The sequence below is a fragment of the Myodes glareolus genome, chromosome X (genome assembly GCF_982192425.1).
Source record: "Myodes glareolus chromosome X, mMyoGla1.1, whole genome shotgun sequence".
Classification (NCBI taxonomy): domain Eukaryota; kingdom Metazoa; phylum Chordata; class Mammalia; order Rodentia; family Cricetidae; genus Myodes; species Myodes glareolus.
Window position 1 is genome coordinate 45,174,923 of NC_142053.1, and position 19,861 is coordinate 45,194,783.

Consider the following 19,861-nt stretch of genomic DNA (forward strand, 5'->3'; position numbering starts at 1 on the left):
TACCCAAAAGTGGTATTACTGGGTCTTGAGGAAGGCTGTTTTCTAATTTTCTGAGAAATTGGCACACTGATATTCAAAGGGACTCACTCCACCAGCTTACATTCCCACCAGCAATGCAGAAGTGTTCCCTTTTCCCCACAACCTCTCCAGTATAAGTTGTCATCAGTGTTTTTGATCTTGGCCATTCTTACAGGTGTAAGATGGAATCTCAGAGTTGTTTTGATTTGCATTTCTCTGATGGCTAAGGATGTTGAGCATTTCCTTAAGTGTCTTTCAGCCATTTTAGATTCCTCTGTTGAGAGTTCTCTGTTTAGGTCTGTACTCCACTTTTTTATTGGATTATTTGTTCTTTTGATAACCAATTTCTTGAGTTCTTTGTATATTTGGAGATCAGACCTCTGTCTGATGTGGGGTTGGTAAAGACCTTTTCCTATTCTGTAGGCTGTCGTTTTGTCTTGGTGACCATGTCTCTTCACAGCATTGTTCTTACCTTAGATGAAAAAAGTATAGTGGCTCCATCCTCCTACCAAATCTAGACATTCATGGCTTTTTTTGGGAAACCCCTCGTGGTGTATTATGAGGTTATGCCAAATTGTGTATTTGCTTTTTTTCACTGTGACTGAACACTGAAGAGAATTAATTCAATGAAGAAGGGTTTATTTTTGACTCACAGTTTCAGAAATTTTAGTTCATATTCCTTAGTTCTGTTGACTCTTGGTCCATGGGAAAGCAGAAGGTCACAGCAGCAAGAAACACGCAGAAGTTACTGACCTCATGGAAGACAGAAAGCAAGGAAAGGGAATACAGGAAGAGTCCATGGAGAAATGTAGCTCCAGAAAACATGATATCAGCAATCTATTTCCTCCAACAAGACTCCACTTTCTACTTTTCTCTATCTTGCCATAAAGTCGTCTTATTGTGAATCTACCAGGAGATTAGCTTATTGATTCAGCCAGATCTCTAAAGATCTAGTCATTTCCCACACGTCCAAGTTCTCAATATGGTCGTGGATGAGTTAGACTCTTTAAGCCTTGTTTTTTTTTTATCTGTAGAGCTGTAATGATAATGATCCCAATATCAGAGAGCTGTCTTGAGGCCTAAATGATAGTCTATCCGAAAGACCTTAGCACAGTGTTTTCTAGCATATAGTAAACCCCAAATAATGGTTAGTTGTGTTTTTTTATTTCAAATGCTACTTCATTAAGGATCCATTTCTTGGGGAATTTGTTCAGATATATAGATATCATTAATAATAATGAAAGCTAATATATTTTGATTGCCTACTTTGTATCAGATATAATAATGATGTTATACACGACTTCACTTTGTCCTTGGGATAACTGTATAAGAAGCTAGGAGTAGTGGCTCACTCTTATAATCCTGACACCTTGGAGGTGGAAGCAGAAGGATTAAGAATTCAAGTTCGTTTTCAACTATACAACAAGTCTGAAACCAGCCTGTGCTACATGAGCCCCTGCACAAAACCAGTCAGTCCATTGATCATTGAAATGCAACAACAAAAGATAACCAGAGGAAACAGCATGATTTAAATTTAATAGATAAGGAAACCAAGATACACAGTGGTAGTATACATTGCTTCATGACATCCTCCAGTTCTCCTGTTCTGTTATTGTTTCCTTTGACTAGGCAAACACTAGATTGCATTTCTTAGTCTCTCTTAAACTTGTATGTGGCTATATGACTGCATTTTAAACAATGGAAATAAATTATTTTTTATGTATGTGAAGTTTTTTAACTACAGCTTCTAAAAAGAGTAAATACCTTCCTACATTCTGAATTCACTTCTACCAGTTAGACGACAAGGCTCATAGAATAGCAAAGCTACAAAATGGAATTAGACTGGATCTTTGAATGACCCTATTAAGAGAGCCATTTACTGAGAGGAACGCTCAAAATTGTTAGGTAAGAAACAGAAGTCCCTTATTGAGCTCTTACATCTTTGACTCTACTTGTTAGAGCACGAAGTCTATCTTAATCAATACAAACACCATGCTGAACAATTTAGACATGCTGTCTTTTTTTCCAAAAACAGATTTATTTATTTAATTTTTATGTGTACGAGTGTGTATGCAACACGTGTATGACATTCTTTTATTTAAATCCTAGCGATCATTTTATGAAGCATGTTCTAATGATACACAGCTGAGGGTATAAAGAGGGTGATGTTAAATAACATGTTTGAAGTTGTGCCTTAGACGAACAAACCTTGTGGGAAAGGCCTAAGAATAGATAGCTCCTGGAGCCTCAGTCAAGCTACGTGCAAAGCACCCACTTGGCTCTGTTTGGATTCAGGAGAACAAAAGTTTGCTGAGCCAGTAGCAACACAATAACATTACACATGTCCTCTTTGTCTTCAATTATGAACTTGGCAGACTCCAGTCCGTTCACCTAGATTAGTCCTTCTTTTTCTTGGATTGTTCTGTCTTATTAATGTCCCTATTTATGAGACTAGAAAAGAATAATTGATAATTTTAAGATTTAAGGATTTGGAATTTTCAGGATAGAAGTTTTTCTGTTCAACAACTGCTTGTAGATAAACTTCACAGAAGACTTTAATGATGGCCATCAAAAGCATAATTCCAATAAGGATAATCATAACTAGTAATAAGAGCTCTAAAAAGTATCCCTAATTAAATAACAGCCCTTTTTTGATCCATCATTTCTCTCTAACTACTGTCTCATGTCTCTGTTTCTCTTCAGAAACAAATATTTTTGACAGAATTGTTTATGTGTTCCGCATCACCCTTTTGCAATCCACTCCAGTCAGGCTTCTGGCCCCAGCACTTAAAGAAACTATTCGTGTTATTGCAGCAAGCAACCTCTATCTTGCCAAATCTAATAGAGTCTCCTCTATTTTGTTTTATTTGAATTCCTCATGGTACTTTACATTGTTAACCATTCCATGCTTCTTAAAATATTTGCTTGGGGAAAGAGTAGCACAATATAATAATCTGTTAGTTTCTGTCTTTGTCACTGGTGAAACTTCCTTCTTTCATCTAAAATTATTAATTAAAGGTGAACTCTAAGTTTAGTGTTCAATCCTAGTCTTATATTGGTGTGTGTATGTGTGTGTATTTTACATGCTTGCATGCATGTGGAAGCATGAGGTGGAGAGAGGGTCTTCATTGCTCACTCTTCACCTTGCATGGTGAGGCAAGCTTTTCCACTAAACGAGATTTCACTTATTTGGCTAACCTGGCTGGCAAGCTTGCTCTTCCAGGTGTTCCTTCCCTAACTCTGTCTCCTGCACACTGGCATTGTATGTAGGCTGTCAAACACAGCTAACTTTTCCTCAGATTTCAGGGACACAAATTGTGGCTCTAACAGAAGTGGGACAAGCCCTTTACCCGCTCAATGATCTCTCCATACTGTTCCATTTTTATTTAAACTTAACATGTTTAAGTAAATAATCCAAATATCAGTGCTAAAACTGTATACATCTTAAGAAGCAAGTATGGGTGTAAATCTTCATGGTCTTGTATTTGTCTACAGTTTATTATATGCAATATCCAGAGTATAATCAATAAGAGCAAATGGTGGTGAGTTTTACTAATAAAAGAAAACAGTAAATTGGACTTTGTAAAAATAATAACAATAATTATGGATCATAAAGATGTAGAAACTGGAATCTTGATATATTTTCAAATAGGACTATAAAATGCTGTAGCCTGTTTGGAAAAAAAAAATCTTCCACTTCCTGTAAAGGTTCAAAGTGATTAAACATATAACCCAGCCATTTTACTACGAAATATATAATCAAGAGAACATATATCTACACAAAATGAGGATATGTATTTACACTGAAAGTCTGTCATTAATTTGCTAAATGGACATAGTGTCAAAGCACATTCTAAATGTTTATCTCCATACCCATAAATTAGTGAAGTTTTCAACCCTCATAAAAGCTTCTTCTTTTTCTTTTTTTTTCACTTGATACTGGTTAATCCAGAGACTCACAACTAGTCAGAATGCAAAGAGTAAGGGACTGTGAAGTGCACAGCCCTAAATGTACCACATGTATACCCGCAAGGCCCAGGAAACATCATAGGAATATCATAATAAGGATCATAAAATCTAGAGACTGGGGAATAGTCCTGCAAAACATTGTCGTCTTGCCATGACAGGGCTGATATACTCAGGAACACACAACGTTGTGGTTACCGGCACAAGATCAAGCCAGTGAACGTTCCAACCAAGATAGGGGAAAGGCTCACAAGGCCCCACCCCTAGCTGAGAGCTATTGGCAGTTTATTACTGCTGAGGAAAGGAGGGAGAGTCGGTTGCGTTCAGGGGCGTGACCTCTGCTAGATTGCTTATACTCCAGTGTGGGTGATCCCACACTGGTGTACACACTGGCAGCACTGGTTAGGTTCAGTTGGCTATTTTTTAAAAGTAAAAAGAAGAGAAGAGGACATGAAGATGGGTGGGAGATATATTGAGGAGTGGTGCAGAAGGAAATTGAAAGGGAAGAGGAGAAGGGCATATGATAAAAATATATTGTATGTATGTATAAAATTTTCAAAGAATACATTCAAAATATTGTATATATAAATCTTTATGGAAGCAATATTCATATCACTATGTGAAAACTCCCAAATATCAAGGGATGCATGAACTGGCCAACAAAATTTGGCCCACCTAAATAATGGAATACTATTTAGTTATAAAAAGGAATAAATTACTGATAGATGCTGTCCAATGAAGAAATCTTGAAAATATTGTGCTAAATGAAATAAGCCAGATATAAGGGGCAAACACTGTGTGATTCCATTTATGAGAGTGAGAAAGAAAATCCATAGAGATAGGAAACATGTTAGTGGTTGTCAGAGACAGGAAGCAGTGACAAGATGTGGGCAATAACTGGTAACTGGCACGGGGTTTTGTTTTGGCTGAATTTGCTTCAAAATTGATAGTTGTGCAACTACATGGATATTCTAAAACACAGTGAATTCTAAAACTTAAATGTGTGATTTGTATGCATGGCGGATTGTATATCTCAATAAAAAGAGGAAACAACTAAAAATGTGTGGGAGAAATCCAGGACAGGGTGGAGCATGAGATATTAGAAGTGGTTTTGAACAGCCATGTGCTCTTATGAAGCATTTGTAGTAGAAATGACAGTATGGGTTTTAGTTAGAGGAGCCCATGAGAGAAATCCAGAACTCCTGGTGGAATTCGGTGGGGAATTCCTTGCGGATGCAGAAGACAGCTGAGGATTTGGTAGCAGCTGACTTGGCAAGCAGTTTTTGTGGCATGGGGGAGAACTGTTCAAAAGAGGAGTCTGTGACATAAATAGTCAAAGCTAGCTGGATAGAAATTGGGTTAATGGCACCTCTAGGAGTTGGGGGTAGGAATCCAGAAGACTAAGAACCCAGAGACATCATCATGGTGCATTGCCCATGCTGAGAGAATGAGACATAAATTATGGACCTTTCAACAAGGAATATAGTAAAAACAAAACGAAATAAATTACACTTCAGTCAGAATTCCGTAGAAATTATGAGACTCAGATTTCTACTCCTCAGTTTCACAAGTGAGTTTGAACTTTAAATTGTTTATTTGTACAAACGAGGGCCTTAACTCACAATAGACTTTTACTTTTTAATTAACAAAGTTAATCCTCACATTGCCTGCCCTGTGCCTCTAATATACTGGAGTAGGTTTTCCAGAATGTGATGGGATTAGCTATAGAAAACAACTATATAGTGGTAAATAAACTTGGAGGCTGAGCATTGTAATATATACATGTCCACACCTTAGTGGATATATAGATAAATGCCTTAAAAGAGAAAGAAAGAATCAAGATTGTCCAAACTGCATTTGGCACCTCCGTGTTTTGCTTGCTGTAACTAGGCCCCACATAATACTCTTTCATTGTCTCCTCCCTGCAAAGTTTTCTCTTTTAATCTCCAATGAGCTAGCTCTATCATTTATTCCACACAGTGTTCATATTATCGTATATAAGTCTCATGAAAGAGTTAGCGTAACTCTGTCTCAAGGAAATAGGTAGCAAAACACCATTCAATTAGTGTGTACTCCAGTAAAATATAGGAAACGTAAATGGAGTAACTGGAAAAATAGTGCAAGGTAGATCTTGGTGCTTCCACCTATAAATATGCTCTTTACATAAAAGCGAGGATTTAAGAGGCAAGAAAATGCTTTGGAGCCAGGAAATCAAAAACAGATTCATCTATTTGTATTTAAGGCCAGGTAAGGAATTTTAGTATTATCTCACATATTCATTAAACGCAAAATGCGAACTACTCTCCAGTCTTCCCACCACCACCATGGGTTACATGTGTACAAGCTTAGATCAAAGTGGCAGCTAAGAATATTCCATTCTGCAGTTGTTCAAGGATGACAGTTGAGAAAGTTGGATAGCAGAGGATAAAAATAACACTTGTTTGGGCATAAATGATGTTTTGTTTTTAATTCAGCAACGTGAGTGCTTCTCATCTTACCATAAACTCCAGAAACCTAAGAATAATTTTTGCAACATTATGAATATCACTATCACATCAAATTACAATTATTATTGTTTTCTAAAATGAAAAATATCCTGTATAAACATGAGAATAAATTGAGGCAATGAAAAATAATCAGTAGCCATTGGGTTTAATTCAGTTCAGTTTACCACATAGTAAACGGTGTGCATATTCTCTGTTTGAGTAATTTTTCCACTATTGTAAAAACGAAATGTTTGACCAGTTGACTAATATCTATTTGGAGGCAGATGCGGACACAGAGATGGTTTCAATCTGCATGGCCAATTTGAAGGGTGATAGAGAGTCAGTAGCTTATTTACTTTCTTTTTATTACTTAAGAGAAATGTGGAATCTTTAGCTCCCAGCTCGACAGTGAGTTACAAAGAGCAAAAGGTGCCTCAAAAGTTCCTCTGGAAAGTATTATCTCTGCACTCCAGGATCAGCAAAGGGTAGAAACGCCACACTATCTTACTTTGACATTTGTACTTTGAGTCAAGAGAATGTTGATCATGGTCAGTTTCCTATGCAGAATGCAATTTATAGAGAGATATAGAATTTATTTTGTAGGTTATATATGTTTGAATGATAACCATGTATATATCTGTATCTGTCTATATGCGTTTGTTTCTGTGCTGATGACTTTGCCAGGTTAGTATGGACCATGAGCTAAGTTAGAGGTTAAAACACAGAAAAAGCTTGCTCTTTATTGTTCCTCGTTCCAGCAAAGCAGTACAACAAAGGACTCCAGATGAGTAAGCCCTAGTGGTCAGGTAATGGTGTATTTTCTGCAATGAGCACATTTGTGTTTGTCTGTTTTCTTTGTGATAGTGAAGCTCGGAATTGGAATTAAAAATCCTTGGGGAAAAAGCTATTTTTGTAATTCAGCTGGAGTGTCCTTGTTGTTGGGTTTCCCATTGCATCAGTCAGTCCCTTAGCCTGGCAAGACAGCCACGGCAGTGTTTTAGCTTTTAGATGAAATGCAGAGCTAAGGACATGACTACTGGTGCTTATTAAAGATGCCTTGCTATTTTCACAAGAGTAGGGGCGTTAGACTCTTGTCTCCTGGCCAAATTCTAAATCGGGAGATTGCATTCTGCTTTCTTAAATTCCCTCGGCAGAAGCAGCACCCATGGTACCCTACTTTGTGGTGTGATGCCACTAAATGGTTCAGGTTTTCTACTCCACAAGTGCTCTCATTTGGGGGTGGGGTGGGGAGTAAATTGACACCTATAGTATAATATTGTATTTAATCTAGTCATCCCCCCGCACCTTTACTGAGGTATAATTGACAAGTAAAGTGTATTTATTTCAGGTTTGAAACTTGGTTGTCTTTTAATGTATGTATATATTATAAAATGATCACCATAACCAAGCTAGGTGACATAGTCATTATCTCACACCAGTATGATTTTATTTTTCTTTCTTTTAAAAATAATTTATTTAATTTAAATATAATATTTGTACTTACTTAAGGCTTTCAGTATTATTATTTAGTACATGTATCTAAGATATAATTATGATTCAGTTCCAAAAAGTAGGTTCGTATGTATGATAAGGTACAAAGCAAAATGATAGACACAGTATATAAATCATAGTACTTTTAATTTTTAAAGCAGTTTGTTTTCTCTTTTTCAACATGGAAAAAAATTGACACACTTTTACTACAATGCTGACAATGATTATTTGCCTTCTTTATTATAAACCAGTTAAACCGTCCTCCTCTTTCTTCCCTTCCTCATCCTCTCCTATCTCATCCTCTTTCCCTTCATCTGAGTTTTTGACGTGGTGTCCTTGCTATGTAGCTTGAGTTGACCTTGAACCTATGATTTTCTTGATTTAGTCTTCTGAGTATTGGGATTACAGATATGTGCCACTCCACCCAGTTTAAATAGTGTGTGTGTGTATGTGTGTGTAGGGGGGTGTGTGGACAGTATTTAAGCATTCCAGTTGCCTGTCCATTTCATACAATATTTTTTGGAATGAATTTCCTTCTTGGTAACATATTACACTGTTTTTCAGTCTTTCAATCCATAAAAACCAAGTTCTTAAATCAGGCGGTGGTGGCGCATGCTTTTAATCCCAGCACTCCAGAGGCAGAGGCAGGTGGATCTCTGTGAGTTTGAGGCCAGCCTGGCCTACAAGAGTGAGTTCCAGGACAGGCTCCAAAACTACAGAGAAATTCTGTCTCAAAACACACACACACACACACACACACACACACACACACACACACACACACACAAGTTCTTTCAGTATAACCTGGTACTACTCTATTAGTGTTTAATGTCACTTTCTTTTCTTATTTACTTTTTAAATTATATACTGTGGCTGAGCAGAAATGTAATATAACATCATAGTTTTTTAGTTGTTTATTTCCCACTGTTGGAGATGAAACCCAGGTCCTTGCAATGCTTGGCAAGCAATCTACCACTGACCGCTTACACCTCCAGCCCTGTGGCATAGGTTTTAGAATGGGACATGCTTGCATTTAAATCCTGATTCTATCCCTTTCTAGGTGTCTACTGTTGGGCAAGAAGAGTTTTAACTCTTAAGTAAATTTCGGGTTCTTCCTGTGACAATCAAATGAGGTGATACACTACTGTCTAGGACGATGGTGTAAGATAGGTATAACACTGACACCTAAAACGTACTTAATAAATAGCTGCAATTGTTCTGATCATGTAGACAGATCTGCCTTAATTTATAAGTGAAAGAGTGGGAAGAATACGTATTTTCTGCACACGTCAGTTTTTAACAGCAGTGCACTAGGATGTGCATAGAGGCTCAATGTTTAGTAAGGGAATAAACCTCTCTCTTCTCCCCCCTGAGTGGAATGAAATGCTCTCAGCTGTTTGTAAGGTCCCACACACTTAGATCAAAGGCTCCAAAATCAATCTTCTACTGTTTACATACAAACAGACAGACTCCTGACTTTGTGGAGCTATTCTGACATGGTGTAGACACAACAGGAGATCACTTACTTTCTATCAGGTTCGTTTTTAAATGAATATTTACATCTGAATATTGTCATTTTACAGCCCCTTATTAAGCGCCCAGAAAGGAACTGACTCCATCATACACCTCCTCACTCATTTAAGCAGTTTGTGACAATTTTTTAAATGAGAATTAAGAGCTATCCCATTATACATCTGAACAAAATCTAACCTATAACTTCACCACCTGACCGATATATTTATTTTTAAGGTCTGGACATTGCAGATACATTTCGAATTTCTTTATTTTCATGTCCCAAATATCAAACCTGAAAAGCCCACAGCTGTGAGTTTGAAAACACAACGAACATCTTTGAATCGTAAGGTTTTTGTGAGGCACTTATTTATATATTTATTTTTGCTTTTAAATGTTCTCCCTGAACTACGAGGAGAAGATGGAGGGAACAAGTCCAAGACAGGCTGCCTGAATTGGGCTTTAATATTCGTCAATCAGGAAAAAGAGAAATACTGCGTTTCTAGCACAGTCTCGGAACAACCGTGGTGTCCGGTTAGGTTAGTCTTAAAAACACCGCTGCGTGGCCATTTCCCGGACGGCTTTGTACATTTTTTACAGCGGCTGTCTCAGGTGTGAGCTCCAGGGAGCACCTGCGTGCTCACACTCCCAACAGTTCAGAACCAGTGTATCTGAGGCCGGTGGCTCAGGTTCCACCTCACGGGGCTCGAGTGTCACTAACCCTACATGCAATGGGGTATCGCCAAGGTGTGCTTTGGAACTTGGATGCTTATTTCAGACTTTTTCTTTCTTTCCCGCCCCCTACACTAGTTTCTGGTTCCCGGCTTCCTCTCGGAGCTTGCCCACCTCCTGTCTTTCCTCCCACTCCTCCCTGTCTTGTTCTCTTTTTTTCCTTCCCCTTGGCTTTTCCGTCTTCCATCCTCCTCCAGGAGCCGGGCTCCCGGGAGGCGCGAGTCGGGCGGGACCCACCATAGGCGCCAAGCCACGAAAGCTCGTGGCGCGCGCCGCAGGCGGGGACGCGCGCACGCCCGAGCCGCGGCAGGCCGGGCAGCCCGGCAGCAGAGTCGCGCGCGCGCGCGAGTAGACCGCGAGCCCCAGGCGCGCCCCCCGGCGGCCGGGGCCGCAGCGTGCTCGCCCCCGCCATCAGCTCGCCTCACTTATGGGTCGGAAGCGCTGCGTGGGGGAGACTGTTCCAAGATGGCGGCGGGTTGCTGTGGGGTGAAGAAGCAGAAACTGTCCAGTTCGCCCCCCTCCGGCTCGGGCGGCGGTGGTGGCGCCTCCTCCTCCTCCCACTGCAGCGGGGATAGCCAGTGCCGAGCCGGGGAGCTGGGACTAGGAGGCGCCGGGACGCGGCTCAACGGACTGGGCGGGCTGAGCGGCGGCGGCGGCGGCGGCGGCGGCGGCTGTACCCTCTCTCCCCCCCAGGGCTGCGGCGGCGGCGGCGGCGGGGGCATCTCGCTGTCTCCACCTCTGAGCTGCGGAGTGGGAACCTTACTTTCTACTCCGGCCGCCGCCACCGCCTCCTCGCCGTCCTCCTCGTCCTCATCCCCCGGGCTCCCGGAAGATGGTGGTGTCAGCGGAGATGTGCTGCTTTTGCTTCGATGTGCTCTACTGTCACCTGTATGGATATCAGCAGCCCCGGACCCCCCGCTTCACCAACGAGCCCTAGTGAGTACCGCGCTCCCCGTCGCCCTCTTCCCCCGGGCTCGGGATGGGGCTCAGAGTTGAGGCAAAAGTACAAGTCCTCCGCCTCCTGCTCACGGGTGCCCCTCAGCCCCTCTCGCTCACCGCTCGGGTCCCCAGAGTCGCCCGACTCGAGGGGCACTTGGCGCTCCTCTGCTCCACGAGGCGAGCACCCCACACTTGGAGCAGGGGGCTGCTTGCCAGACATGGCCCCCTGGGCTTCCAGACTACTCCGCTTCCTCTTTGCGCTAACTTCCAGGAGTTTTGACCCTTTCTTTCGATCCCTTCTACCCCTCACTCTCCACCCCGGCAGCGGGATTGGAGATCGGGATCACTGTTGGTACGGACCTCTCCTCACTTTGCTCGCCATTACCCCCACGTGAAAGCCCCGCCAGTATTCCCGCCCCGCGTACCTTGCACATGGAGAGCTACTATCCCATGGCAGGGTGAAAAATAGCAGTGATCTAACTTCTAGTGTGCTAGTGATGGAACTTAGCTCTCGAGCTCCAGGGAGGTTGCCCATCTTTTCCTTCGGGTTTCCCGGTTCCCTGTGGAGGGGAGAGGTTTCTTAAAACACCTTTTGGCTTACTACCTATTTTTAACTGAACATACCCATTAAAACGGGTTTCCAGTGAAGCCAGCGCACCACCAGCTTCCTCACATTTGAAGAGTGAGACCTTTTTTCTTTTTCTTTCTTTTTTTTCTTCAGTGTCTGGGTATAGCACATTCAAAGAACGTTGTCGTGTCGTGTCTCCCCCCCCCCCCCCCAGAAGGCACTGTCAATGTGTACTAAGCATGCATTCGCTTTTGTGTAGATTTCAATTTAAGCAACCTATGTTAAACTCAATGGCTTGAGGAAATCGTTAAACAATCCGGCAAATGTGTAGGCACTTCTACGGTTTCCTTTGGTTTTTGTACTTTACAATGATTTTACCCTTCAAGTATATGGTTGGAATTGTTTAAAATAGCACTGTTACAAGCTAAGAGCCAGGTTACTTCTAATCTCTGTCCATTTGGATGTGTGGGAGACGGGGCATATGGCTTTTCTTTTAAGATGTGTAAACTGAGTGTAAACTGACTTTCCAAGTTAAATGCTAGACAGAATGTAAAGTCCAAAAGAAGGCAGACTGGCGGGGGGGGGGGCGGGGATGACGACAATTGTTTTTATTATGAATACTAGCATCCACAAGAAAAACACAGAAAACAATTTCAGTGCACTCAAACTGAAAACCATCAACGCCCCCTCCCTTCTGCCTGAAGGCCCCTTGTTTCCTTGTTTCCCACAGCATAAATACCTGAATTGATGTGCTTTTTAACTTGCTGCTTTTCATTTTGTGAGATTAGAAGACTGAACTGCCGCTGGATAATTATAAACACGTCTGACTCTACTAAAATATTAAATTAATATGTAAAGTGGAAATTACAATAAAGTGTCCTGGAAATTGTGCATTCGTATTGTTTGTTTTCTTTGCTTTCATTCTTTAAATGTCTTTAATTTCCGATGACTCTGCTGTGCTCTGCGCATTTCTTAGATTTGGTTCATCTTTGGGCATCATTTCCTGAGAAATGTATGAAAAGGCACCCAGGTGGACACTGTCAAGTAAATGAAGTACTTTTGTAAATTTCCTAGGGTTAATTCTAGGAGCTTAAGTCCTAAGTCAACACCTTTATTTGACCTATTTATTTTTTTTTCATTAAGAAGTAAAATTCATTTTAAAAAGATGGGTGTGTTAAAAAAAATCTGTAAAATCCTCACTAGTTTAAGTCACTTACTTGTGCCTTCTCTCGGATGATTGTGATGTAGCAAAAGCTAGACCTGGGGTCATTCTTAGGTTGGCTCTGTCAAGTCATGGGACTGTAAAAATTTACTCCTGTTCAGTTATTGAGCCGCTCCTTGAGTTTGGAAAGACTGTTTTAGCATTCACGCTCCATTGCTCCAAAGCATATGAGAACACACTGAGGAGGTGCTATTTTCGCACATTTTAAAGTGAGTTTGGGTTAACTGAATGACTATAACAACAGTGAAGACGAAAATGAACTTGGCCAGTTCATAAAGGAAATGCTTTCAAAATGCTTTAAACAGTGGCCACTTTGCACACATACTTAGGTTGTTTCTCTTTTAATACCCTCATTGCTGAATTTCTGCCTCTCAAGTTATTAAGCAGATAAATAAGACACCCATGTGCCCACTGTGAATGTGGTGAGCTGCTGGAAGAACTGTAGCTCTGAATGGTTAGGTGGGCTTTCAGTATGTCCCATTTCCATAGACTAGCTATGGAAGGCACTGAACCTGAGCAGCCGAAGGGTGAAGGGCTGCGTCTCATTTTCAGTTAAACTCATTTTTAAAGTATATGATGTCAAATTCAAGAAAATCTTCTGACTGTGGGAGGGAAATAACTGATTATATCACAATGCCTTGGTAACACCACACATTTCTCCGTTTAACCTATTTGATGATATTGTGTGCTTATTAGTGTGGCATTGTGTAGCCTTCCCCCTACTGACGTATGGATACCATGTCATGGGCAGTATATTTAAGGTATTTTACTAAATTTGCCTGTCTACCAGAAGACATGCTCTTGACAATTTCCAATTGTCATATGTAAAAGCACAGCATTGTCGTCCCCTAGACCTTTCTGTCAGAATTCCTGTAACTGGTGGAATCTGACTTTTATAGGTTTATAAGTTACAGATACATCGGCTACCCTGCCAGTCTGAAAGGTCATCAGATATTTCAATTATTTGTGTTTCAGGGTTGGGGAAGAAAGAGGTCATCCTATGATCCAAACATAGACACAAAAACGTCAAGGTTGCTCCTGTCTTTTGAGTACCTAACCATCGCAGAGAGCACTTTTTTTTTTCTTCCAGAAATAAGGTTCAAGACACAAGGAAACCATAATTTTAGTTACATTTTCCTGTTGAACAATACAAGCACTTATAGGTGAGGAAGCTGACATAAGCCATTTTAGAAGAACCTGTTGGCTACCAAAAAAGGTTCCACTGTGGCAGGTGCTGAACCAGTTCAGTAAGACTTTAGAATATTCCTTCTCGACCACGGCTGCACATCGGAATCCCTGGGGCATCATTTAGAATGTGGAAACCTGTTCTCTAGCCCCAGAGATCCTGATTTAGTCAATCACGGATGGGACCTGGGAATCAGAATTATTCCAGTCTCCCCAGGTAATTTTAGTGTGTAGTTGGAATGAAGAACTGCTGGATATTTTCTAGGTTTTTCTCTCGAGATTTGGATTAATTTGATATGGGGTTGTGCCACGGACTCCATATTTTATGAGCATCTTGGGTAATTTTGCCAAAGAACCGATTTAGGAAACACTTGTAATGTGGGCCATAAAAGACATCACTCAGGAACTTATTAGAAATGTAGGCTCCCAAGCCCCACCTCAACCCCACCCCACCCCACCCCGAATTAGAATCTGCATTTAACAAGCTCCCCAGGTGATTTATGCACATTAAAGTTTGTGGCGAACTTGTTCTCTGACTTTAGCATACATTGTAGTTTTCTGTTGTGCTTGTTAAAAATGCAAGTTGCTGGGCACTTTCCCAGAGTTTGATCCAGTTGCTCTGGGGTGGAGCTGTACATTTGCATTTCTAACAAGCTCCCTGGTGATGCTGATGCTACAGTTCCCAGGGTCACACACTGAGCAACTGTGGTTTAGAGAGAAATGAAGGCCTATATGGGTGACTTCAGAGGCAGTTTGAACTGGCACGATCCTCATTCTGTTTTTCTGTCCTCAGCATTCGCGCAGAACACTAGCAAAATGGATTGCTACCAAGAGTAGGAAATCAGGTTCTGGGGATGGTGTGGAGATGGGGTTGCTCTAGGAAACCTGTATGATTTTAGGTTTTTCAGAGAAATTGCTGCATGTGAAGGGTCTATTTCAGGAGTTAAAAGCCTCACAAATAGAATATCTTAACATGAATGTTTTTAAGGAAAGACCCCTCTTGTTTTCATGAAAAGTACTATTATGATTGGCTCCCTAAATACCACGATGTGATAAGATTTTTCAAAGTCTTTATTTATACTTATGGGTGCTGAGACTCATTTAAAGGATCTCCCTCATTAGTAAAGAAATATGAAAAGGGTCCCGCTTAAAACACTTAGATTTTTAATGTCATGGTGTGTATTATATCATGAACCTTTTGATTATCTCATCACCTGGAAAATTAACATAATACTAGAATTTATGGTGACATTTACATATGGATGTTTTGCTTTTAAATATGAGTAAGTGTGAGTTTCTTTTGTTGCAAGAAATAAACTCCCCTCCCCTTTTTTTTTTTTATCCATTCTTGGACATGGAGATCTTGTAAGGGTAAAGTCAAAGGATTGAACATTAAGTCTCGTCTTATCAGAATAATAAAATTACTGTTCTCATTATGCTTGGGAGACAGTAGATTGTGGTAGAGATGTAGGCATTTTGTTCTAGCAGAGTAGCAGCAATCCTGTTTATTGAGCTATCAAAAAGATGATTGATTTGATAATGAAATTCAGGTTCAAATGATAGTGAATTAGCATTTTAAACACAAGCTATTACATTGCTATTGTCTTTTTTGAATGAAGAATGACTAAAATAAGTAGAAAGAGTATCTCTACTGCAGATGATACAACTGGGCCATGACCGATTTCCTTATCCACGCTAACATAATGGTATTAACTTCCTTTCTCTGACCATATTGTGTAGTTTTTCTTGCAAAAGAAAAACATTTCTGATAGTTATTGAACCTTTTGAAGGTATAAATGATTCTTTTCACCAATGTTGATGTACATTGGAAAACAACTTAATGCCTTTTCTTACTGATAGAGAAGATAGCATGGTCTCACTTTTTACTTGCACCACAAAACCATCAGTGGTTGACACAGAAAGATGTATAAACATAATTTCAAAATTATTTTTATAACTGTATGTACAGGTGTATGTACAGCAAAGTATATTTAGTTTAAAAGGTAGAGCTGTGTTTATTTTCCATTTTTTTCCATATGGCTGAAAGGAGTGCTAATCTAGCCCATAATTTTTCTTACTTATACATTGTTGAGTTTAGATTCCGCTAATTCATAGCAGGCCAGGAGGAATCTCTGCTAGTATCTTCAATTCGATGGGAGGATCGTAAGTGGGAAAGGTGCTTTGTTAACACATGTGTGGGTTGCTTTTCTAAGTGTGTTTCTTTCTTAAAAACTGTACACTTTCTGCTACTGAGGTTGTATCAGATGCAAAACCCTTTTGCAACAATGGATTGTATTTTGAAGTCAGTTGTGTTTTCCCTTTCTATGGATAAATTCACTTTTGGAGAATGTATGTGTATGGAACACTAAACTTGTGTAATGAGATTAGTCAGAGTTCCCAGGTTTCCTTGATTTCAATAGGCATTATTCTCTGCTTTCTATGTCACACATGCTTGCCTGTTTTAAAGCGGCACAATGACCAAAGCTTTTACATTTTGTAAGTAGTCTCTTTTTCAAACTTGTGTAATAATGTCTCTTTTTATACTGTTCTGAATCAATTAAGCAAAGTTAGGGAGGACTAGCAGTAAAAACCAGTGGCTGCCAAGAATGGACCTTCAGTGTGTAAGCTGTCTTTCCACATTCAGTAATTGGGCGGTTGCTCACAAGACACTGAGGACTGTGGAAAGCCAGTGGTTATGTAGGTGGGAAGACTAGATTCCCAACAGTAAACTTATTTAGAGATGAGCTTCTGTAGTTATTGTCGCTAAGAGCAAAAATGAACCAGAGCTTATGTAGTATAAAGAAAAAAATCCAAAGCAAGATGTATGGTGTAATAGTATATTGTTGGTTAGGTGGAGGAAAATTATGGCATCTTTTGTATTAAATGTGGGTGTATTTTCTACATTTCTTACTATTATCATACTTTAAAACTTGCTCAACCTTAAAATATGTTAATGTTGAATAGCTGACTGGAAATTCTGTGTCACTGGGGGAAAAGTGTGTGTGTGTGTGTGTGTGTGTGTGTGTGTGTGTGTGTGTGTTTAAGCAATAAACATAATGCTGAAGTCTGTGGTTAGATACCAGTGAAATGGAAGACATGGTCCCATTCCCTCAAAGCTTCCTGTATTATTCATTCAATGATACAAATAAGAAAGTTGCTTAAAATTATTTTAGCACAACGCATCCATGCTTGGTCAATAAGATGCAGGCAAAAGTAAAAGGCATGGCATAAAAGAGTGATCAGAAAAAAGATATTTGGGAAGGAATGAGTTCCCAGTCAAGTTTATAAATGAAAAAAGTCCATGGATTACTGAAGAGCTTTTATGGGCAACCAATTTTGAACTCTAACTTGGGTGTTCTCAAAGCAGTTGCTATTGCCACCACACCCTTTCCACAGTACTTGGGGATTCCCAGCAGCTGTCTTCAGTCAGCGCCTTGCAGTCTCAGCATTCTTCCCACCATTCCACTGTGCTCTGGCCTCTTTAATAAATCAAACTTCAAAGAAATTATGCTTAGTGTCAGAAGTTTCCAAGGAAGTCGGAATAAGAGGTTTTGAATTAGGTGATCATTTCTTGTATTAGAGATCAGGCACATACGAGAGTCTTCTAGAATGTAAGATGGATTGGAGGATGTCTCTTCAGAGGGGAGAGACCAGCTAGAGTTCATTTTAGATGATCTGGTCATAGGAAAGCAGTGTTGGAAAGTGGGAAAGTTGACCCTGAGTGGTGATTGTGGCTGTGGGAATGCTGCAGAACGAAGGATTGGAAGACGGTATCAGCATTTTCAGACATTCCTACTCTAGGGCCAGGTTTTGTGTAGGAGTGGGAAGATGGCAGCTCACCTGTTTTTTGGCTTCCATCATTGCCTGGCTATTCTCTCATGCTCAAAAAAGTTTGTTAAGCAAGTCTGTTGGAATGACTGTGAATTTGCTCATGAGCACAGCTTAGGAGAAAGAAGACATTGGTTGACAGAATTTGGATCAAGTGTAAAGATAGGATAGCTTTTTGGAAGAAGGTCCTAAGCTAGGTGGCTGCATATGAGCTAACAGAACTGAGCGATAACCAGTGCACTCTTTAGAATTCCAATTGCTGAGATAGAACAATTAAAGGAAGAGAGGGTTTGAACATGATTTGGAGCTTGTAAGGCTGAGGCCTGTGGCAGGAGGCACCAGAGAAAATGGGAAGAAACAAATGGTCCAACAGGTGAAATCCTAGCTCTTGGTATGTATAGTTCCACATGTTGCCACTTGTTAAATGTCATTTCTTTTTGTGGAGTTGGTTCTCTCCTACCTCTCCATGGACTCCGAGAATTGGACTTTGGTCACTAGGCCTGCATGGCAAGCACCTTTACCAAAGCCATTTCTTTCCAAATTGTCTAAACCACAGAGCAGCCGCAGAGCTCTTGTGATGTTTTGGTTAGTCTCTTGGCATCACTTCTGCTCCTCCAGCCACATAGTGATTTCAAACGGCTCAGATGGGCAGAGATCTGAGATAGTTTTCAACTTCGCACTGCTAGTAAAAAATAACTGGCTGAAATTGCATTTCCCTGAAGTATATTTTTACATTCAGTCTTGGGGCTTGCCAGTTTGTAAAGCAGTCAGCGATTCTTATAATTTTTTTGTTATGTATACAACCTTCAACAAAATTGCCTCATGGAGGACTGTCCAAGGAAGTTAAAAGCTTCAGAACTTCAGTTAAAGGACAATTTGGAAGGACTAGAAGAACTAGCTTCTAGTACCAACTATTGCCCCTTCTCACTTTCTCTCCCTCTGACACTGAAAATGTTGGTTATATGCAGAGTCAGAAAGAACTGGAGGCAGGAAATGGCTCATAGGAATAAAGGAGGGTGAAAATAAATTGTAGTAAGTGAGGTAACCTGGATTTAGGGCACATTGTCTGGGGAGGAGAGTTCCAAGAAAGCATTTTTTTTGTTTCATTTTTGGGGGGACAGGGTTTCTCTGTGTAACAGCCCTGGCTGTCCTGGAACTCACTCTGTAGACCAGGCTGGTCTTAAACTCAGAGATCCACCTGCTTCTGCCTCCTGAGTGCTGGGATTAAAGTGTGCACCACCACTGACTGGTTTGTTTATAGCATACAAACTGAGATGTTTCTCGTTTAGAACCAGTGAGCATGGTACTCCTGATAAAAATAATTATTTCCATCAGAAACAAATAATGAGTACCAACTATAGGTCCTCTGTGTATTTTTAGTAGACCATGGTGAGAACCATTAACATGAATTCATCAGACTGAAGTTTTTGCCAATATTTGAAACAAATATGAGACAAATAACTTTACCCTAGTTATAAATGTCTTTTTTATCATTACCCTCATTTTCTTATCCTGCTGTGACTATAGTTATAGATTCTTGGGTATTCAGCTAATATTTTTATGCCTATATATTTATATAGTAACAGCCTCTACTAGATATGGGTGGTGTATCTTTTATTTCATTTGCTCCCACTTATTATTTATAACAGATTATGAGACAGGTAATATTAAAACATAGACCCAACTATAATTTTCTCTCTCACCCCCCCTCCTTTTCATAGTACTGGAAATCAAATGCAGGTCATCCTTACCCCTACTCTATAATTTGATTGTACAGCTACATCTATATGAAGACTCATTCCTATATCATTTACATTTTTGTCTTCTATGACCCTTAACCTAATTTTCATATAGACCCACAGTGTCAGCCATCTTTAACCTAAACATGTTGCTGATTTTAGTTTATTTTACATG

General features: G+C 40.2%; 1 protein-coding gene across 1 annotated transcript in view; it reads left to right on the forward strand.

Moving 5' to 3' along the window:
* The first annotated feature begins 10,632 nt into the window (after positions 1 to 10,632).
* Positions 10,633 to 19,861, forward strand: part of Ammecr1 (AMMECR nuclear protein 1) — a 108,100-nt gene continuing 98,871 nt past the window's right edge. The window contains exons 1-2 of the mRNA XM_087902490.1: positions 10,633 to 10,956; positions 11,024 to 11,141. Of these exons, the coding sequence (XP_087758616.1) occupies positions 10,671 to 10,956; positions 11,024 to 11,141 (404 nt within the window). The 5' untranslated portion in view covers positions 10,633 to 10,670. The remainder of the gene's footprint in view (positions 10,957 to 11,023; positions 11,142 to 19,861) is intronic.